This window comes from Schistocerca americana, chromosome 5 (assembly GCF_021461395.2).
Source record: "Schistocerca americana isolate TAMUIC-IGC-003095 chromosome 5, iqSchAmer2.1, whole genome shotgun sequence".
Classification (NCBI taxonomy): domain Eukaryota; kingdom Metazoa; phylum Arthropoda; class Insecta; order Orthoptera; family Acrididae; genus Schistocerca; species Schistocerca americana.
Window position 1 is genome coordinate 180,334,434 of NC_060123.1, and position 24,258 is coordinate 180,358,691.

Consider the following 24,258-nt stretch of genomic DNA (forward strand, 5'->3'; position numbering starts at 1 on the left):
CTAAAGTCCACACTGAATTGATTATTAGTCGCACACTCAGTTATCTACATCAGCAAATTTCATATCGTTTAACAGTTGGAACAAAAACTGTATAGCGGTCTCATTATGGTAAAACTCCGTGTGAGGTCCAATCTCTCTTATTGTGCTCTCAGGACAGCCACGTGAGATTTACAGTGGAGGTAGGAGAATTGGTGAACAATCTGCCTCTAAATTTCGCTGTCAATTCAAGGTCTCTATCATTTTTGGGATTCATCGTTACTGAATCAAAAATATTTACGTGTAGGTATTCAATTTAGATCCCAAACTTTCATCATTATTTCGAATATCTCATTAGTGCTTTCCTCCTGTCGTCATACACGTACGTACCTAAGGGTTAAGTTACGTATCGAATATTGTGTGGGTTAAAACAAGTGAACTGGAGAACATAAAAAACTCTATCAAGAGACTATCCAAGTAAAAGTGAACTTCATGCTGTTGTACGTTGAACACATTCCAAAGAAAACGCTCCCTTACGCACGATCAGTTTATCACTGCCTTCACCAAGAATGTATCCCTGTTGTGTGCATAACTGTCATGGTGTCTTGTGCTACATGGTGTCATGAATGTGTTGTTATGGATGATTTCAGAAAGAATTCAAGGCACAGAGTGAAACTCCGTTGCAGCACATTTCTTGCACCGTAGAAGATATTGCAGGTCGTGGGGCGTGCTTCGAGGTCCTTTTTTTTCTGCTTCGTCTCAGACCACTTAAGAACCATGTCAATATAATTATTTATTTTTCTTTTCGTTCAGCTTTCTCCACAACTGTTTCATTTTCTCAGAAGGAGCTCTTTTTCGCTCACCTGACCGTCTGACTCCACTTGTTTTTTTGTTCGTTTTATCTGATTTTCCAACCTCCAGTCTGAATTTGTCTTTGTTGAGTAAGATCTCCTGTACAGTCTTTTTAGTCTTTCCTCCCAACGCATTCTCTTTTTCTGTTTTCCTGTTTTGGAGGAATGTGTGGACCTTATTTTTTATCGCCCTTCCTTAATTCTCGCTAGATGCTCATAGTACGTGACACGTCTTTTCCTGAAATCATATGTTATTTTAGGGCAGAATAAGATTATTTCCTTATTTGGTCTCAAACCCAGTTGCCACCTTTGTTCTTGACTGGACCTAAACAATTTTTGCAAGATTCTTGTTTCTTTCTTTTCCAAATCTTCCAATAGCATTTTACATTCAAATAAAAACGTTGTTTTCGGAACAGAGAGACCCTCTGGGTTTACAACTGTGTTGCATGCCTCAGTTTAAGTCTTTAGAAAGACATTTCTTATTTTACAAGTATCTCACTTTCACGTATACTCTGTTTATTTTTTTTCATTCGTAATTCTAATTACTTTTTCTTACTTTTTACCTTTGTATTTTCACACAGATATTTTAAGTTGCCTGCTTTCTTGATGTTATAATTTGTGTTTTTTTAAAAATTCTTGGTGAGTTACGCTCCTCTGTCATATATTCTGTCTTTTCAAACTGTATTTGCAGACCCACTATTACATTTTTTTCCTTTAGGAGTTGTAGTCTTTTCTTTGCACCCTCTAAGATTTGCTAGTTCGTTTGCAAAAACCAAACAATTCGTAGCTCCCTTACATCTAGTCAACAAAATGGAAAAGAAAATGAAAAATAGAATTGAGGATGTATTAGATGACGATCAGTTTGGCTTTAGGGAAGTTAAAGGCACCAGAGAGGCAATTCGGGCTTTCCAATTGATAATCTAAACAAGTCTAAAGAAAAATCAAGACACATTTATGACATCTGTCGACCTGGAAAAAGCTTCGACAGTATAAAATGTTGCAAGAAATACGAAAATTCTGAGAAAAATAGGGATAAGCTACAGGGAACACGAATAGTGTACAATATGTGCAAGAGCCAAGAAGGAGCAACAATAGTGGAAGACCGAGAACGAAACGTTCGTGGGAGGAGTGAAACAGGAATGTAGTCCCCCGCCCCTATTCTTCAGTCTATAGATCGAAGCAATGACGAAAATAAAAGAAAGGCTTCAGAGTGGAATTAAAATTCAAGGTGAAAGGATACCAATAATGACACCCGCTGATGAACTGATATCCTTCAGTGAAAGTGAAGAAGAATTACAGAATCTGTTGAATGAAATGAACAGTGAAATAAGTACGGAATATGGATTGAGAATAAATCGAAAAAAGACGAAAATAATTATGTTATTGTTTCACAAGCTGCGACATTGTCGCAAATAAAACAGTGGCCCGTATATGCAATACGTTTCCTTTACTTTACGTCTATGGTCACAAACGTTTTGTTAACAGATTACCTGATTCGGTCTATAATGACCATAATCAGATCTCTTTCATAAAAACAAAGTCCTAATGTACTGCAGCCATAGTGGCATCTTTAAATGTTAAATGCAGAATCAGCACAAGAATCGTTAAATATATATAAATAACATCATATGCACGAGTCATGTTGTCAGTAGCACGACTGTTCAAAACAAGCTGCAGCTTTGAAGATGCCACTATGGCTGCAGTACATTAGGACTTTGTTTTAATGAAACAGATATGATGATGATCATTATAGACCGAAACCGGTAATCTGTTAACAAAACGTTTGTGACCATAGACGTAAATTAAAGGAAACGTATGTTGTTGTTGCTGTTGTGGTCTTCAGTCCAGAGACGGTTTGATGCAGCTCCCCATGCTACTCTATCCTGTGCAAGGATCTTCATCTCCCAGTACCTACTGCAACCTACATACTTCTGAGTCTGTTTAGTGTATCCATCTCTTGGTCTCCCTCTACGATTTCTACCCTCCACACTATCCTCCAATACTAAATTGGTGATCCCTTGACGCCTCAGAACATGTCCTACCAATCGATCCCTTCTTCTAGTCAAGTTGTGCCACAAATTTCTCTTCTCTCCAATTCTGTTCAATATCTCCTCATTAGTTATGAGATCTACCCATCTAATCTTCAGCATTCTTCTGTAGCACCACATTTCGATAGCTTCTATTCTCTTCTTGCTTAACTATTTATCGTCCACGTTTCGCTTCCATACATGGCTACACTCCATACAAATACTTTCAGAAACGACTTCCTGACATTTACATCTATACTCGATGTTAACAAATTTCTCTTCTTCAGAAACGCTTTCCCTGCCATTGCTAGTCTACATTTTATATCCTCCCTACTTCGACCATCATCAGTTATTTTACTCCCCAAATAGCAAAACTCATTTACTACTTAATTATAAGTAGCAGAAATGAGAACAGCGAGAAATTTAACACTGTGTTTGGTAACCAGGCAGTAGATGAAGTTAAGAAAATCTGCTATCTAGGCAGCAAAATGCAAGGAGGACCTAAAAAGCAGACTAGCACTGGCAAGAAGGACATTCCTGGCTAAGAGAGGTGTACCGCTAATGAACATAGGTCTTAATGAGAGGAAGAAATTTCTGAGAATCTATGTTTAGATCATAGTACTATATGTTAGAGAATCATGATCTGTTGGAAAACCGGAAAAGAAAGGAGTTGAAGCATTTGCGATGTCGTGCTACAGAAGAATGGTGAAAATTAGGTGGAATGATAAGGAATGACGAGGTTCTCTGGAGACCTGGCAAGCAAAGGAATGCATGGAAAACATTGACAACAAGAAGGGACGGGATGTAGGACATCTGTTAAGATATCAGGGAATAACTTCCACAGTACTAGGGGGAGTTGTAGAGGGTAAAAATTGTAGAGAAAAACAGAGATTGGAATAGCTCCACCAAAAAATTTAAGACATATGTTGCAAGTGCTACTCTGAGATGAAGTGGTTGGCAAGGGAGAGGAGTTCATGGCGAGCAGCATCAAACCAGTCAGAAGACTGATGACTCAAAAAATTTTGTTTTTTCTCCTCTACTTTCCATTCTCATAACTTTTTCAGCACGCAGTTGAATATTAGTGGTGGAAAATGTCTCCTTGTCTGACTGCTGATATAATTTGGAAGGGACAAGAAGTTTTCCAAGGATTTTAACTATAGATACTATGTTTTTTTAATTATTTCAAGAGATTTCCCTCCTACAACAAATTCTTCAAGTTTATGATGAGGGAGCCTCCGTCTACCGAAACATAAGCCTTTGTATCATCAAAAACATACTAACACTATCTTTTTATTTGAAGATTTCATATACACATTTATATGTTTTAGGTTTAGAATTTGCTATCGACAGAATTAGTTATTCCTAAATCCAGTTATATAAATGAGGATCCATAGATATTAGTAATACTTTTATTATTTTTGTGTCTGATCTTATCTGCTAAGGATCGCTGACAACAGTTACTTAAGAGTTCTTACCTTCAGCTTGTTTATTTTTCTTGTCTTTAAGTATTTTGTGTATCTCTTCACGGTGCAATTTCCTCTGTTTCCCGGTGAAGATTCTTCTGAGTTTGGTTTCCTCGCTTTCTTGGAAACCCTCATGGTTATGGTTTTTGATTCTGACTCTTTCTCTATTTTGGGTACCTTCTTCAGCACAATTCATTTTCTCTGTGAGTTTTTGAGCTTCGTTGATCCAATTATATTGTTGTTGTTGTAATATTGGGATATTTGCTTAGTTCATCTGCTTTCCTCTATTATTTTAAAACTTCTGAAGAAAATGGCATGTTTTATGTTCCAAAGCAATCTCTTTCCTACCGTGGTATAACACATTTGTACACATCTGATGCCGAGTCATCCATACCATAGATTATTGTCAAAATCTCAAATTAGCTAATTCCTTCACCTCACACATGTTTAATTTACTACTGAATGGTGTCATTTCAGATATTCTAGTCCACTGGCAAACTCGAGCTGTAATACTGGATCACCAGCTTCTTACACATCAATTTCATCAGCTTCTTCATCACATTATGGGACAGATACTGTTTCATCGTATACACTTGCGATGAAGTACTCCATTTTAGTGCCTTTCTCTTGCACTGAACAGTGGTTTTCCATCTGTACCTCAGAAGCGAATACTTTTCAGTTTTACTTTCCCAAAATTATATTTTGTCTTCGTGTACAGCGTGTCCAGTTTCGCTAGATTTGTATCTTTCTCAATATCTTGCGTGAACCCTCACCTATTACGATTTAGCTTGTACCTCTTTCCTAAGCAAACAATCCTGCTGCCTTCATTCCTCATTCTTAAGAGCCTCGCTTTTTCTATATATGAAGGTAGAATATGTTCCGGAAAGAACAAATACCATTGATGACCGTGCAGCTTCTCTAGAAAGAAATGATAATTAAATCGACACACTAGCTGCAAACATACGTTGATACACATCATTGGGAACATGTTGCAAATGTGTGCCCCACCGGGACTCGAACCCGGGATCTCCTGCTTACATGGCAGACGTTCTATCCATCTGAGCCACCAAGGTCACAGAGGATAATGCGCCTGCAGGGACTTATCTCTTTCACGCTCCCCGTGAGACCCACATTCCCAAAATGTCCACACCACATTTTTATTGCTCATGAAAAACACACATTGCGTGTTGTACCACCATACACCGAGGCCTTCAGAGGTGGTACACACCGGTACACCTAATATCCAGTAGCACGTCCTCTTACATTGATGCATGGCTGTATTCGTCGCGGCATACTATCCAGAAGTTCATCAAGGCACTGTTGGATTGTCCCACATCTCAACAGCGATTCGGCGTAGATACCTCAGAGTGGTTGGTGGGTCATGTCGTCCATAAACAGACCTTTTCAATCTGTCCCAGGTATGTTCGATAGGGTTCATGTCTGGTGGCGAAGCCTACAACGAGCTGACACGAGGAAAGTTTCCAAATGATTTCCCATACACAAACAGCAGTTGACCGGCGTTGCCTGGTGAAAAGTTGTTGTGATGCCTCGTGTAAGGAGGAGAAATGCGTACCATCACGTTTCAGACTTTGATATAGATCGTATTGTAGCCTATCGCGATTGCGTTTTTTCGTATCGCGACATTGCTGTTAGCAGAATATGGTTTCGGTGAGTTCAGGAGGGTAATACAGATCGCAGTATCACTAGCAGTCGAGATGACAGGCATCTTACCTGCATGGCTGTAACGGATCGTGCAGCCACCTCTCGATCCCTGAGTCAACAGATGTGGACGTTTGCGAGACAACAACCAACTACACGAACAGTTTGACGACGTTTGCAGCAGTATGGACTATCAGCTCGGAGACCATGGCTGCAGTTACCCTTGACGCTGCGTCACAGACAGTAGCGCCTGCGATGGTGTACTCAACGACGAACCTGGGTACACGAATGGCAAAACGGCATTTTTTTCGGATGAATGCAGGTCTGTTTACAGCATCATTATGGTCGCATCCATGTTTGGCGATATCGCGGTGAACGCACATTGGAAGCGTGTATTCGTCATCGCCATACTGGCGTATCACCCGGGATGATGATATGGGGTGCCATTGGTTACACGTCTAGGTCACCTCTTGTTCGTACCGACGGCACATTGAACAGTGGACGTTACATTTCAGATGTGTTACGACCCGTGGCTCTATCCTTCTTTCGATCCCTGCGAAACCCTACATTTCAGCAGGATAATGCACAACCGCATCTTGCAGGTCCTGTGCGGGCCTTTCTGGGTACAGAAAATGTTCGACTGCTGCCTTGGTCAGCACATTCTCCAGATCTATCATCAATTGAAAAGGTCTGGTCAATGGTGGCCGTACAACTTGCTCGTCATAGTATGCCACTCACTACTCTTGATAAACTGTGGTATCGTGTTGAAGCTGCATGGGAAGCTGTACCTGTACAAGTCATCCAAGCTCTGTTTGACTCAATGCCCAGGCGTATCAAGGCCGTTATTACGGCTAGAGGTGGTTGTTCTTGGTACTGATTTCTCAGGATCTATGCACCCAAATTGCGTGACAATGTAATCACATGTCAGTTCTGGTATAATATATTTGTCCAATGAATACCCGTTCATCATCTGCATTCCTTCTTGGTGTAGCAATTTTAATGGCCACTTGCGTAGATTTTCAGTGTTTTCCATGTGTATCATCGATCAAATTCCTGGATGACTCCTTCAAGGCACTGGGAACCCGATGTTGTGAAGCATCTCTAATGACCTCGTTGTCGGCAGCTCCTGTTTTGCAATTGGTGTACAACTGCAGTGCGTCACGCACTAGCCAAGCGCCTTCTGCCCGCAGTCCCGCCGCTGATCCGCATCCACAGGCAGCTGGTGGGCGTGGTCAACGGTTCGACGGGGGTGCTGGAGTGCGACGTGGAGGCGTTCCCGGAGCCCGTCTGCTACTGGGAGCGCGAGGACGGCCGCCTCATTGAGCCCGGCCACAAGTTCGTCACCAGCCTCTCCGACAGGGACCGCTACAAGGTGCGTCCGACCTGCTTCCTAAACAACATTGCACATGTAAATGGCATCTAATTCATTTGCAAACTCTGTTACTTTAATTTCGTCATGAAACATAGAACATATTGTGCAAGGTAGATTTTGTATTACTTTCTCCTCTACTCTTAAATGTTTGAATCCAAATTTACACATCCTTTGCAACATCCAAAATCATATACACAGTATCTTTTTTATATCACAGTTACCTCACGTTTTGGACGGATTAAATAAAAGGTTGCGAACGCTAAGTGTTTTCTTTGATTTAACGAAGGCTTTTGACTGTGTTGGTCACAAAATATTACTGCAGAAGTTGGACCATTATGGAGTAAGGGAAGCAGCTTACAATTGGTTCGCCTTTTACATTAAGAACAGAAAGCAGAAGGTAATTATCGGAAATATTGAGAGTGGTAGTGACGTTCAGTCCCAATGGGGCACTGTTAAGTGGGGCGTTCCCCAAGGTTCGGTACTTGGGCCACTGCTGTTTCTTATTTATATAAATGATATGCCTTCTAGTATTACAGGTGATTCAAAAAATATTTCTGTTTGCTAATGACAACAGCTTGGTAGTGAAGGATCTTGTGTGTAATATTGAAACAGTATCAAATAATGTAGTTCATGAAATAAGTTCGTGGCTTGTGGAAAATAATTTGATGCTAAATCACAGTAAGACTCAGTTTTTACAGTTTCTAACGCACAATTCAATAACAACCGATATTTTGATCTGACAGAATGGGCATATTATAAGCGAGACGGAACAGTTCAAGTTCCTAGGCGTTCGGATAGATAGTAAGCTGTTGCGGAAAGCCCATGTTCAGGATCTTATTCAGAAACTAAATTCTGCTTTATTTACCATTAGAACAGTATCTGAAATAAGTGACAGTTCAACACGAAACGTAGTCTACTTCGCATATTTTCATACGCTTATGTCCTATGGTATTATATTTTGGGGTAATTCTTCTGATTGAAAAAGGGTATTTTTGGCTCAAAAACGGGCTGTTCGAGCTATATGTGGTGTAAGTTCGAGTACCTCTTGTCGACCCCTGTTCAATTGTCTGGGAATTCTGACATTGCTCTCACAGTATACATTTTCTTTAATGTCGTTTGTTGTTAGCAATATTAGCTTATTCCCAAGAGTTAGCAACTTTCACTATGTTAATACTAGGCAAAAATCAAATCTGCATGTGGAATGCACTTCCCTGACTGTTGCGCAGAAAGGAGCGCAGTATTCTGCTACCACAACAACACAAAAATCTTAGCAGTAGCCCAAACACTTTTAAGTCTAAACTGAAGAGTTTCCTCATGGCTCACTCCTTTTATTCTGTCGAGGAGCTCCTGGAACAGCTGAAAAATTAAGCAAATTCCAGTGTTACATTCTTGATTTTCTTTATTTAAACTTACGACTTGTCTCCTGAATATGTTTCTTATATTTCATTTCATCTGTTTCTACTATCATGTTACAATTTCATGTATTGACTCGTTCCATGACCATGGACACTTCTCCTTAATTTGGTCCCACGGAACAATAAATAAATAAAATAACAATTGTAATAAGACAAAAAATTAAAATGATTTTTGTATCTATAGTGATAATGTGAGTAAATAATACTGACTCTGAACTAATAAAGGTTATACTGGCAGTACTACTACAAGTGCGTATATGGCGAATGATAATCATTATTGTCGCTTTGGTAGATATGTCATTAACCGTCTTCTGAAGTTGGAGATGTTATTCGGCTCTCTAATATAATGCGGAACGTAATTCCGTATCAGGTTTCTTCTACCGAGAAGGGCTTCGAAAAAGTGGCTGATCGGTGGAATGGGATAGAGAGGATTTTGCTCTGGCGAGAGTGATTGTTTCTGCTATGTTGTTCAGGCAAGAGCTTTAATGGAGAGATTTGGGGGATAGTGTACGTTCATAGGACAGTAGAAAATACAAAGGGTATGGAAATCTCTGCTCTTGTCTGCACGTAGCCAGAATAGCTGTACACATGGTTGTGAAATATGATCAAAATCCCGAACGTTGCAGATGTAAGGAACACAGTCATTCATAACCAGATCCAGGCGCCGGGAGCTTTCCAGAGAAAGATCTCACAGTATAACATCGCTGTAATCAATAATTTGAAGTGTGATCGGAGGCTTTCCCGGCCTATGTGTTGTTTCCAGGGCTTTCGTGTGTCCAGCCGGATGCGATCGTTGAAGTCCCACGATATTTCGGCGAATAACCTTTCCGCCTTCATCAGGTGGTTCTGATGGAATGGTCTGTCTGCTCATTGTCAGTGTTATTTATGTCGGCGGCCGCAATCGAAGCGTCGGCGGCCGCAACCGGAAGTTCGGCGGCCGCAATCGGACCGTCGGCACAGGGAATCGAAACCCGACTGACGAACATAAATAACACTGAAAATGAGTAGACAGATTTCCTCCTGGTGCACGCTGCACAATACGCGGACGACACAGCCTTCTACACGGGAAATGCGAACAAGGACCCGGTCATTCGTAGGCTACAAAGGGTTTCAGACGACACAGAAACCTGGGCCCGTCAGTGGCGCTTCACCATCAACTCTGAAAAGACACAGGATATGCTGATTACCTGCATGCTCGGAAGGCGCGAACCTCCTCAATGTCCCCCCCTCCACCGACACCTAAACGTAACCCAACTTCCCTGGCGCAGAACCGCCAAGTACCTTGGCGTAACCTTGGACTCTCGTCTTACGTGGAAACCCCATATAGACGAGGTCCACAGAAAGATCTGCGCCAGAATGTCCATCCTATACCCAATCCTTAACGAGCTCTCTTCCCATCCCAGTAGGAGTAAATGTGTACTAGCCCCTGATCCGGCCAGCAATGGAATATGCGTGCCCTGTCTGGGGATACGCGGCAAAGCAGCACCTGCACAAACACCAGAGGCTGCAGAACCGTGCCCTCAGGAGAGCATGGCATTTACTTCTTGGATTCCCCATAGATGATCTGCACGCCGCAGCCGAAATTCCACTCCTGAGAGAGCGTTTCCAGGATCTGGCAAGGACCTTCTATGAGGGTTCTTCCAGATCAGGAAACGCCCTCATCCACTCAGTATGACATGTCCCGCGACAAGCAGAAGCGCCCCATGACGATCTTCGACGATTAAGTCGAAGAGAAAATCCCAATATCCAATCCCTAATCCTGCTCCTTCCCATTTAAAACCAAACATCTCGCCAACCTCAGGCAAATACCAGACACAAACAGACCAGTCATCACATTTCACAGACAACACAAAACTACAGATATAATCACACACACACGTACACAGGGGAGTAAAAGCCGAAAGGCTACAAACTCCCCCTCACACTTCCCCAAGGATGGGAAAGTAAATGATGAGAGCAGCAGCAGCAGCAGACAGACCGACCCATCAGAACCACCTGATGATGGCGGAAGGTTATTCACCGAAATATCGTTTGAAGTATAAGTGTTTGTACAAATTTCTTTTTCAAATCAACAGGGAAGAGTTTTTGATATGTTTGTAGGGCATAGAGAGATGCTGATGCCTTCTTGCAATTTAGATTTTCGTCTATTATTACTCATAGACGCTTTGCTGAGGGAGAAAGTTGTTATTAGCCCCGTTTACGGTCAAATATTTTAGGGATTCCCCTACTTTCTGGCTAATAAGCCTACAATAAGCAAGAGGTACCACTTGGGTTTTGGGGGATTGAGCTTTAACCCCACACCCTAACTTATTTTCACAGTGCACATAGATCGGTATTGAGGTTCCCCACAGCTCTCTTCGGGTTTTTGTTCCTGCACTTAGACGCAACTGGAGTCATCAGCTTATATGTGGTATTTGCCCTAGGTCAGAACGGATGACACGTCATTGACACACAATGAAAAGGGTATACGACATAACACAGAACCCGAGTTGATGCCTGATACTGCCTGCCGCAATGAACGCCTTATGGTGCTGGACAAGGCGCATTGGTAGCGAGATGTCAGGTATGAGGTGAAACCATTGCACTGCACTAGTAAAGAAATTTAGGCTGCTAAGTTTGGCAAGTAAAAGGTCGAAGTGGACAGTGTTAATGGCTTTGCTGGAGTACAAGGAGCACATGAGTCACCTCTTGTGCTACCACGGAAAACTTCAGGTCGCATGTTAGCTTTATTAATACAAATGTTGTGCAGCAATGTTCACGAAAATCTGACATATTGGTCTAGTTGTTTGTTTGTGGTTAGACAGTTTGTTAGCTGGTCGTGAACTACATATTCTGAGACCTTGGACAGCGCAGGAAGAATGCAAATTGGCCAGTAATCAGAGGGTGCTGTGTCAATGTCCTTTCCAGATAGTGGCTTAGCTAGTCCCTTTCCCAGGCCTCAGAGAAAATACCCGTGGTTAAGGAGTGGTGGAAGACATATGTTATAATGGGCAGTAGTGGGTCAGTAATAACCTTACGAAAGCAATGATTAATCTATATTACTAAACGGCTAAAACGGTCGCTCAGTCCAAGTTGCAGGTTGTCTAATGGCCTCCAGGGGCAAGGAAATTTTATTTTCACAGTTTCATATACGAGGCCTTTTCTGTTTTCAGTGTCCGATCGGTCAAGAATTAAAACCTGAGTGAAAAATCCGACGAAGTCTTGCAGAAATGTGCTGGGCAGTGTCTCCAGTGTGCTCGCCGATCGCGTCACGTCTCACTTTTCAGTTCTGAGCGCAGGGCGAACACATAAAAATATCCAGAACAACAGAGTCTTGTGCCAAGTGAGAAGTACGTCTTTCTATATTTTAATGCTAAGGCCTTCAGCTTGGAAGTGAAAAGAGCTGAAAAAACTGTCAATTGTTTTGTGAAATGATTTATCTAAAAGTAAGAAATAAATCATATTAGAGGAACATTTGATGTGCCTCCTGATCATACTCGAAATAATGTACAGCAAATGCAGTGCTGATTGAGAGTTTTAAGTTCAATATTTAACTCTGAAACTTAGAATGTTAAACAGCACCGGTACTGGAGGAAATCTGGCTCGTTAACTGCTTAGATCGTGAAGTCTCATTTGCTCTACATCATTTCGAGCATCATTCAAAAGCGCGTCAGATGTTTCTTATGTCTCTTACTTTTTGACAAATCGTTTCACAGAACATTTTACTGTATTTTGTCAATTTCCTAAATTTCTGTATGACAATGATCATCCGCACTGGCTACTATTATTTAGTCTACAACATCCATTTGTGTTATGTTCTTCACCACTATACGGTTTCGCTTTTGAAAGTATTATCAGATGTATATTATAACCCGTCAAACGGACATATTTGGATTACAGTCGAAACTTTGGTCAGTCATACGCTGTTAAAGTGCAGTGGGGTGCGCAGGTTTTAAAACACACATGTTGTTTCCTTTAAAGGGTGGAACCCTAGCCACTCCTTATTGAAATGAACTTGTATTTCTCAACTTCTACTTGAGTTTGTAAGTGCTGTATATTTTTTGTTTGTTTCTGTATTTTAGCCTCAGTCGTCTTAGATTTCTGAGTATCTTATTCCATTTTACAGCGTCAAATGTTTTCTCTGGGTTCGTGATTGCTTGCAACAATCTTGATTTTTCTTTGTTTTTTTTTGTTGCGGTACAAAGCCCATTGTCGCTCCTCTTGTACCTGATACCCAGAAAGCAAATTGGCATTCTTCCAGCATCTCTTCTATTTTTTAGTACACTATTCTGGGAGCCTGTTTACAAGCATGGCTTTCCAAACCAATTGTTCTACGATTTTCACATTTGTCGGTGGTTGTTGATCCTTTATTACAGACTTTGTTGGAGCTGACATTCAGGTATAAAAATTTACACGAAAGTATGAGCAACATTTAAGATACGAGCTTCCTCGTTGTAATTTCTAAAACACTATAGGACTTTCGACACAAATAAACAGGAAGTTCTTCAGTGTTGGTTTGCGCTGTGTATGCTCGCTAGGCTCCTCTTACTGTTATCATAGTCTCGTCCTACTGAAACAAGAGGTAAGCAGTGAAGGAGAAATGCTTTAACAAGTTGTTATTTGTGTGGCTATCCTCCGCAGCAAATACTTGTTTTGTAAATAAGGCACATACGTAGGACAAACAGATAGAACATTTGATGTCAGATACAAAGAACACATGAGAGCGTGGAAATATGGGACAAAGCTCTCCACATTTGCAGAACACCTAAGAGAAAATGATCACAAACCAACCACTAGAGAAGATGAAATGAAAATAATTAGAATCGTCTCAGTTGTGCGACTGGATTCGTGATTTCCTGTCAGGAAGGTCGCAGTTCGTAGTAATAGACGGCAAATCATCGAGTAAAACTGAAGTAATTAGATTTAAAACAGCCGACCCGTTGCAAAGGATAAAGTAATCTTTACCTAGGTTTCGATAAGTTTAAACCTATCTTCTTCAGAAGTCGGCACTATTATATTAACATGGAGTAATACGTCATACGTATAGTTGCTTATGCGCTCTCCAGCTTCCATGTACTTCATTTTATTTATCTGACATACCCTACTCTTAGGGCTATATTTGATTTTGACTAATGGAGCTACGGAGACGTTTGTAAAAATGGCAATGACGTATTACTCCATGTTAATATAATAGTGCCGACTTCTGAAGAAGATAGGTTTAAACTTATCGAAACCTAGGTCAAGATTACTTTATCCTTTGCAACGGGTCGGCTGTTTTAAATCTAATTACGTGGAACCGTTGCTGTTACGCAGCTATGTTTAAAATAATAAAACTGAAGTGATATCAGGTGTTCCCCAGGGAAGCGTCCTGGGTCCTCTGCTGTTCCTGATATACACTCCTGGAAATTGAAATAAGAACACCGTGAATTCATTGTCCCAGGAAGGGGAAACTTTATTGACACATTCCTGGGGTCAAATACATCACATGATCACACTGACAGAACCACAGGCACATAGACACAGGCAACAGAGCATGCACAATGTCGGCACTAGTACAGTGTATATCCACCTTTCGCAGCAATGCAGGCTGCTATTCTCCCATGGAGACGATCGTAGAGATGCTGGATGTAGTCCTGTGGAACGGCTTGCCATGCCATTTCCACCTGGCGCCTCAGTTGGACCAGCGTTCGTGCTGGACGTGCAGACCGCGTGAGACGACGCTTCATCCAGTCCCAAACATGCTCAATGGGGGACAGATCCAGAGATCTTGCTGGCCAGGGTAGTTGACTTACACATTCTAGAGCACGTTGGGTGGCACGGGATACATGCGGACGTGCATTGTCCTGTTGGAACAGCAAGTTCCCGTGCCGGTCTAGGAATGGTAGAACGATGGGTTCGGTGACGGTTTGGATGTACCGTGCACTATTCAGTGTCCCCACGACTATCACCAGTGGTGTACGGCCAGTGTAGGAGATCGCTCCCCACACCATGATGCCGGGTGTTGGCCCTGTGTGCCTCGGTCGTATGCAGTCCTGATTGTGGCGCTCACCTGCACGGCGCCAAACACGCATACGACCATCATTGGCACCAAGGCAGAAGCGACTCTCATCGCTGAAGACGACACGTCTCCATTCGTCCCTGCATTCACGCCTGTCGCGACACCACTGGAGGCGGGCTGCACGATGTTGGGGCGTGAGCGGAAGACGGCCTAACGGTGTGCGGGACCGTAGCCCAGCTTCATGGAGACGGTTGCGAATGGTCCTCGCCGATACCACAGGAGCAACAGTGTCCCTAATTTGCTGGAAAGTGGCGGTGCGGTCCCCTACGGCACTGCGTAGGATCCTACGGTCTTCGCGTGCATCCGTGCGTCGCTGCGGTCCGATCCCAGGTCGACGGGCACGTGCACCTTCCGCCGACCACTGGCGACAACATCGATGTACTGTGGAGACCTCACGCCCCACGTGTTGAGCAATTCGGCGGTACGTCCACCCGGCCTCCCGCATGCCCACTATACGCCCTCGCTCAAAGTCCGTCAACTGCACATACGGTTCACGTCCACGCTGTCGCGGCATGCTACCAGTGTTAAAGACTGCGATGGAGCTCCGTATGCCACGGCAAACTGGCTGACACTGACAGCGGCGGTGCACAAATGCTGCGCAGCTAGCGCCATTCGACGGCCAACACCGCGGTTCCTGGTGTGTCCGCTGTGCCGTGCGTGTGATCATTGCTTGTACAGCCCTCTCGCAGTGTCCGGAGCAAGTATGGTGGGTCTGACACACCGGTGTCAATGTGTTCTTTTTTCCATTTCCAGGAGTGTATATAAATGACCTGGGTGACAATCTGAGCAGTTCTCTAAGGTTGTTCGCAGATGATGCTGTAATTTACCGTCTAGTAAGGTCATCCGAAGACCAGTATCAGTTGCAAAGCGATTAAGAAAAGATTGCTGTATGGTGTGGCAGGTGGCAGTTGACGCTAAACAACGAAAAGTGTGAGGTGATCCACATGAGTTCCAAAAGAAATCCGTTGGAATTCGATTACTCGATAAATAGTACAAGTCTCAAGGCTGTCAATTCAACTAAGTACCTGGGTGTCAAAATCACGAGCATCTTCAGTTGGAATATTGTGGGGAAGGCGAGCCAAAGGTTGCGTTTCATTGGCAGGACACTTAGAAGATGCAACAAGTCCACTAAAGAGACAGCTGACACTACACTCGTTCGTCCTCTGTTAGAATATTGCTGCGCTGTGTGGGATCCTTACCAGGTGGGACTGACGGAGGACATCGAAAGGGTGCAAAAAAGGGCAGCCCGCTTTGTATTATCACGTAATAGGGGAGAGAGTGTGGCAGATATGATAGGTGAGTTGGGATGGAAGTCATTAAAGCAAAGACGTTTTTCTTCACGAAATTTCTTTACGAAATTTCAGTCACCAACTTTCTCTTCCGAATGCGAAAATATTTTGTTGAGCCCAACCTACATAGGTAGGAATGATCATCAAAATAAAATAAGAGAAATCAGAGCTCGAACAGAAAGGTTTAGGTGTTCGTTTTTCCCGCGCGCTGTTCGGGAGTGGAATGGTAGAGAGATAGTATGATTGTGGTTCGATGAACCCTCTGCCAAGCACTTAAATGTGAATTGCAGAGTAGTCATGTAGATGTAGAATCAACAATAAAAAACATCTCCTTACCATGCAAGAAAATTACCACACACAGAAAACCAAAGCAGAGGGGAAAATCCTGTTGAATGACCAAGTACACATGCCAAGCAATTCATTATTTGCACTAATAGATAAAATAATAGAATAATGTTCGCAAAAAGTAATAATATAATAATACTGTCCCATATAATAACAATAGAACCGAACATCTTTACACTCATTCATCCACAATATTGAAACGAAAAGTCAAATCAGCCATCACCAAAGATTTCAACCACTAGCTAACAGCTAGTACACCCCGCCCCTGCCCCCCCCCCCCCCCACAAAAAACCCCTCGTCAGCTCTATCTCCTTCTCTTCTCTCTCTCTCACTCATACGTAAACACAGTATAAACATAATAAATAGCAGTTAGTCTGGAACATATACTTCGTTAGGTTGGCAACAAATAGGTAAACATACCAATGAAGATGAAACACGTAATGGAGTCGCAATATTTACGTTTTGAAAAACAGTGTACGATGAAATAGTTGTATCGAGTGACAAAAGATCAATAGTCCACCACAAAAAAGAGTGAGAAACATGGTGACCAGTGTGTGGTAGGCGAGAACACAAAGATGTGATTATATGGCAGTGATAAAAGTGGTAGTGCGACCTCCTGACCAGATGTGAGGAAACGCAGATCAGCAAAAGTTAAGTAATTATTTTTTACAAAAAAATCGCGAAGTGGACTGTTTAATAATATAAAACTAACAAAGCTGTATCGTTATAGATCCCACTGAACAGGAGAAGGCGAAACGCGTATGGGATAAATAAAGTAACTAGCAGCGGGAAAAAGCAGTGTTATTTACAAAACGAGAAATGCTTTGCTCGTCGCCCGTCCAACCGCGTCTTCTGCGCTTTCCGACTTGGCTCAACAGGCGCCACACCCCTCCAGTAGTATTCCATTCAGGCGCATAGCTCTGTACTTGTGGCCCACTACAGTTTTGTATACTGTATTTTACTGTTAGGCGGACACGTAACGCACTTGGACATCAAAACTGTAAGCTCAATGGCAAATATTAGTTGCCTGGTAAGAAGAAATTCCTCGGAATTGCTATGAAGCCCACATAACACGCAACTGGTTCCGCCTCGGAGCCAGCGATGGCCGTCTGCTGGTCAGAAAGAGGCGAATGGAGTGTCTACTACTAACCTGTCTGCGTGATAGACACACTGCACCTACGCCTGGCAGCAGAAGGACCCCCATGCACCCCGACTGCAAATTTGAACATCAATGTAGTGATTCGAATCGTTGTGCTATCACTAATGAACAATGTTCCAGAGGGTGTTTTCCAACAGGATAACGCTCGCCCACATACCGCTGCTGTAACCCACATGCTCTACAGAGTATCCACATGTTGCATTGGCCTGCAGGATCTCTAAATCTTCCTCCAACAGAGCGCATGTGGGACATGATCGGACGACAGCTTTAGCGACATCCACAAACAGCATTAACTGTCCCTGTAATGACCGACCCAGTGGAGCACGCATGGAACTCTGTCCCACAAACTGATATGCGTCACCTGTGCAACACAATGCATGTCGTTTCCATGCTTGCATTCCACATTCTGGCAGTAACATCAGTTATTAATGTGCCAGTGTTACACATTTGGAATGGCTTATCTCGCGCTTACATTAACCTGCGATCGTGCAATGTTAGTTACTTATTATATTACCTAAACAAATTTATTTTATTACTCTGCGTTAATTGCTTTTGGTGTTTCCATCTTTCCGTCAACGTATGTTTGGGATCCTATATCATCTGCCTTGATTTGAGGTTGTTTGGTGGCAGAGATTGAGGTCTAACCTCTTTTCGTGCAGCCCTGTCACTGTTGCTGGCTTCCCCGTGTCCACAGATGCGGATGCAGCTGAACATCACGCGAGTCTACCCGCCAGACCACGGGAAGTACCACTGCGTGGCCAAGAATGAGATGGGCATCACCAGGGGTGTCTTCAACGTCTACGGTAAACAAAAGTCTTTCCTAGAATGCCAGCTGTATGCTATGACTTACCTCACTGTCTTTTCTCTCTCCGTGTTTTGTGTTATTCACGACAAGAATATTTTTCCTTTGTATTTCAGTATCCGTGTCCACCCTAATAATAATTGACTAATATGTTAGACTTGCTGTGGGTCGATGCGCACGTACTATTTCTTCACTCTGTCCGTCAATTCACGTGACCGAGTTAATTCGTTAATAAAGACACGTTTCCAACGACATTAGCAACTCTAATGCTACATGTTGATCGTTCGGTCTTTCAGTGCTCTTAGCATTAACCAGTCTTTACACTCACGGACAATTTTATCCTGCTACGGTCTTAACTTTACGAGAATGTTGCAAACAATTCCACCAGTACTGATTGGCTCGATGTCATCGTCGCCTCCTCCGAGGAAATACTTTATCATAGCAGGTTCTTGTTTAACAGAACCAACGAGCATTAATTGCGTAGTTGCGGTAAATGAATTTGCTCATAATCTTAAGCAATGACGTATTTTGTGCAGCTCAACATATAGTTGTCGTCCTTTGCGAAAATAACCAACGATATTAGCACATGCAGCTAATCAGTCATGAACGGAACTATGTTACTCATATCTTTGAAGTTACGTTACGTCAGCGTCAAAAATTACGGCACATATTCACTTTTGAAAAACCTATATCACTTAAATAAAATGTAATATTCTTTCAAAATTGTCGGTAAATGTTACTACTGCCTCCAAACCCCAAATTCATTTCACCGAAAATCATCAGTCTCGAAGGTAGTCGACTTCCCTTTTTCTCAGCCTCACTCAATTAAAGGAGGAGGTTCAAATGGCTCTGAGCGCTATGGGACTTGACTTCTGAGGTCATCAGTCCCCTAGAACTAAGAACTACTTAAACCTAACTAACCTAAGGACAGCACACACATCCATGCCACAGGCAGGATTCGAACCTGCGAACGTAGCGATCGCGCGGTTCCAGACTGTAGCGCCTAGAACCGCTCGGCCACCCCGGCCGGCTAAAGGAGGAGGAGATTAGTGTTTAACGTCCCGTCGACAACGACGTCATAAGAGACGGAGCACAACGTCGGATTATGGAAGGATGGAGAAGGAAATCGGCTGTGACCTTTCAAAGGAACCATCCCGGCATTGGATTGCCGGACGCTGGTTTGAACCGTCGTCCTCCCGAATGTGACTCCATTGTCTAACCACTGCGCCACCTCAATTAAAGATTCGGCTTCTGTTCAATAACATGATCAGGATAAGATTTAACACAATGGGCGTGTATTACAAACACTCCTGGAACAATAATTCTCAATATAGTTTTAAATTTCCATTAATGACATCTTCTAATCAGAATGAGATTTTCACTCTGCAGTGGAGTGTGTGCTGGTATGAAAATTACTGCAGATTAAAGCTGTATGACGGACCGAGACTCAAAATCTGGACCTTTGCCTTTCGCAGGCAAGTGCTCTACCATCTGAGCTACCCAAGCACGACACGCTCCACGTCCTCACAGCTTTACTTCTGCCAGTATCTCGTCTCCCACCTTCCAAACTTTACAGAAGCTCTCCTACGTACCTTCCAGAATTAGCACTCCTGAAAGAAAGGATATTTCGGAGACGTGGCTTAGCCACAGCCTGAGGGATGTTCCCAGAATGAGAATTTCACTCTGCAGCGGAGTGTGCGCTGATATGAAACTTCCTGGCAGATTAAAACTGTGTGCCGGACCGAGACTCGAACTCGGAACATTTGTCATTCGATGGCAAGTGCTCTACCAAGCTCATTCTGGAAACATCCCCCAGGCTGTGGCTGAGCCATTTCTCCGCAATATCCTTTCTTTCAGCAGTGCTAGTTCTGCAAGATTCGCAGGAGAGCTTCTGTAAATTTTGTAAGGTAGGAGACGAGGTACCGGCAGAAGTAAAGCTGTGAGGACGGGGCGTGAGTCGTACTTGGGTTGGTAGAGCACTTGACAGTGAAAGGCAAAGGTCCCGAGTTCGAGTCTCGGTCCTGCACACAGTTTTAATCTGCCAGGAAGTTTCATCTTCTATTCAGCCTTGTTTTTCGTTCTCCATAATGCAATTGCATCGTCAATGTGAAAAGAAGACAACCACGCAGTTACTGGTACATGAATTAAGATCGTTTAACGCATTTTCATCTTTTTTCCTCGAATACCATACAACATCTTTATCAACAAAGGCCACTGTCCCAACGACGACGTCTTTCAGCTTGGCACGACCTTGGGCTGCGCGCGTATGGCGACCGTTTGTCCTCCAGCGTCCTCGAAACCACGTAACAGAAAGAAACAATACCGCAAAGCTACCACCAGTGTAAGACAATACTTATCACAGACACACACATATTTTTTTTTAATATTATGACCCGATAGAGGCTTAAGTGCTGTTCCTTTAGTACGAATATTACATACTTTGTACAGCCACAGTTGTTACCATAAACCATCCATCGAACCGTGTCAGTGGAGAAAGGTAGTGCTTGCCAGACATGTGTTATATTCTCATGAATATCAGCACAGACTACAAGCTGCCTCTAACCTCTTGGTTTTTTTTTTCTTTTCTTTTCTGTTATTCTAATAAACCAGTTCAGTTTTGGGGACTAGGTATTTTAAATGCGCGGCACATCCAACACAGTACGACTGTTTTCTGAACCACGCCCCTATTGACCAAGATGTGACCATTAATTCTGATCTGAGGCCCATTAATCAAACTATTATTCTACTGAAAGAGGCTGAAATGATTATCTGTTCCTTTTACTCAAGTTTAATAATGCATCTGTCCGTCAGTTATCCACTTAGCCCCACGCGTAGCCACCTAGTTATGGTTCCTCTATTGGATCAGTCACTAACCGCTAGTGCCCTAACGGTGTCAGTCACTAACTTTTAATATACTGTCGCTGTTGATTAACTTCAATGTTATTGTAATAAGTATCTGTTATAAATGATTATTGCCCATTCACTGCCTGTAACTTTCCGGATAATTCACTCCCACTTATTGGACATTAAGGATTTCGATACTCACTTCTGTTTCCTTCCACTTCACAAAACCGCTATTGCAATTATCTCATCAAATAATCGTCGCCCTGTGAGATAATTTGCACTCGCATCTGCGACACATCCGTACTGCAAGCCATGTACCGCACGACCCACGAACTGTTATTCAACTCACCACTCGACGATTGTGAGTGTCGCATTTCCTACGCTGACAGTGTAGTAGGGAAAAGCATTCCAGAAATAATATAGAGGTTAGTAAGACCCGGCCTGGCCATTACAAATAAAATAGAGGATACAGAGCGTAGAACAGGTTTGTCGAAGTGGAATCATACTATAATTCACATAAGACATATTTTCTCTGAAATTACACGATAGTTCTAAACGTTTCTTCCACTATCATACTAAAATGCTCTGAATATCTTTGTAATACTTTCTTCTTGATCTGTTCCTACAGACTGAGCCACCGAGAACTTTCTCGGTAACGTATTTTAGGCGTTCACGAAGCCCCATAGTAACAGTCTCAAGTTCCATTGCAATATACCTAATTTATATGCATTACAGTTCTGCTTTTGAAGAATTTTTTGTTTTTCTTATCCTCCGTTGGATATTTCTGTATGCAGCCCATTGTCATACAAGATGCCGTTGTGTCTTCGTAGCTTTTTAAAGAGAAAAATATTATTTCTTTTAAACGGGGGATTCAAAATTACGGTGCCTAATAGCAGTAATAATAAAAGCAATAACAATCGTTCGGTGTAATAATTTAAATCATTTTACGAAACATAATGCTTAATGAAAACTCAGTCATGGTTCATCATTAAGAATTGTTTTGGCAGACCTGTAGGAAACAAAAATGACAGCGGTTCAGTGGTTGAAACAGTGGCCTGTGAGGACGGCGGTTCAGATCATCATCCGACCACGCAGGTTTACAGTAAAGGACACGCCCGTTTCCTTGCCAATAGTTACCCGTCCGAGTTGAGCTCTGTCTGTTGCGATCGCGTCGGCGATGGAAGTCTAAAGGATTAGCTTTATTCCCTCCAAATCATCAAGGTTGACAGCCTGAAATTGTTACGTGAATATGTCTTAATCGCAGTCACGTTAATCCTGCTGAGTTAGCCAAAAGTATTCATAAATGGGTTCGTTTCAAGAATTTACGAGATCTACAGGACATTTAAGGGCATCTACGAGGAGTCTACAGTTACGTCTATTCTCCTTAAGCCACGTTGCAGTGTTGGGTGTGTACCAGAACGATAATTGTAAGAAGAAGTGGCATACCGAAACTTCACAGCAGCTCGAAACGGTGCTCCGGACTCGGATCGTTACCTGGGTCGTTTATCTTTACTGAGCGATTACTCTACCACCTGAGATATACAAGCGCGTCTCACGACCTCCTTCCCTTCTGAGTTTCACTTCCGGTGATGCCTCTCCACAGCTTCCGAAACTTCACAGGTCTTCCGCTTACCTTGCGGGACTAATACTTCCAGCAGTTTGGAGATATACAGGAAGTGTGGATTTTGGAAGGCAGGGGATGAGATGCTAGCGGAAGTAAAACTGCCTAGCGAGACGGTCGTGAGTCGTGCTTGGATAGTTCCGTCGTTGTAGCACTTTTCGATGACAGGTAAGCGTCCCAAGTTCAGATCCCAGCTAGGCATGCAGTTTCAACTGTAAGCACCCCCAAACCAGCACATACTTCACTGCCGAGTGAAAACTTATTCTGGAACCAACGTATTGTCTAACTGACTGGAACGTAAGCCCTCAGAATTTTGACAGTAATCCTCCCAGTGATTCACATCATTTTTTGAGGCGTCTGTCACTCGATTTTGACGAGCATCTCCGCAACGCCCCCAAGCCTGTTACCCACTCGTAACAGTCCCGGATTGATGACCAATACTTATGAACTGGTCGAATGATTTTTATCTGATCGACTTAAGACTGAATTATCGTGTTGGAGCATATGTTCGTAGCGTTTTTCCATAAGATTAACAAACGCAACAGACACACATCACAGAGACTTTAGTTATCAATAATGTATTCTCCTTCACTACGTACAACAGTCCGCCAAAACCTGGGGAACTTTTCGATCCCATGACTTAGAAATCACGGGATTTTGAGGCGAAGAATTCGTGGAGCATTGCGCGACTTATAAATCACGGGATTTTGAGGCGAAGAACTCGTGGATAATTTTCATCCGGAAAGGAAATGCTTTGAAGGTAGTTCGATAGAGAGCGGGAAAGGTGAAAATCTGTGGGTGGGAGATCAGGTAAAGAAGGTAGATGCGGTATGACTTGCCAGCCCAGCTCCTGTATACAGTTTTCGCCAGACTAGCAGAATGCGGCCTGCTTAGCAGCAAGTCACACAGACGTTCGGTCGTTGTTCTACGACTGCATCTGCAGGACGTCTCAGCTGTTGACAGTAATGGCGGTAGTGACGGTTACACCTCGCGGAAGCAATTCGTAGTACACCACATTGTCGCTGTTCCACCAGAAACATTATCTTTTGTGGATGTGCTCAGGTTCTTGTACGGGAAGTTGCCGTTTTGGTTTGCTCAACTGTTCCTTTCTTTGCCTGATGTAAGCTTAAAGATACCATTTCTCGTCACCAGTAACGATACAGCATAGGAATGCTCGGTGATGTTCACGAGCCAGTTGATGAGCAAGCAGAAATCCACAAGTGACCATCCGCTGATTTTTGTGATTTTGGCTTAGAGCAAACGGTATCGATACACCGGAGTTTTGGTCATCACATCTGCCAGTTCTCGACTACACTGACGTGGATCATTGTGAATTAATGCCTTTAAACGATCATCAAACCCCAAAGCCTTCCAGAACGTGCAAAGTCACTAATGTCA

General features: G+C 42.9%; 1 protein-coding gene across 1 annotated transcript in view; it reads left to right on the plus strand.

Annotated features, from left to right (window-relative positions):
- The window catches only part of LOC124616259, a 932,810-nt gene that overhangs the window by 677,759 nt on the left and 230,793 nt on the right, over positions 1 to 24,258 (plus strand). The window contains exons 11-12 of the mRNA XM_047144563.1: positions 7,167 to 7,348; positions 18,288 to 18,396. Coding sequence (XP_047000519.1) covers positions 7,167 to 7,348; positions 18,288 to 18,396 — 291 coding nt within the window. The remainder of the gene's footprint in view (positions 1 to 7,166; positions 7,349 to 18,287; positions 18,397 to 24,258) is intronic.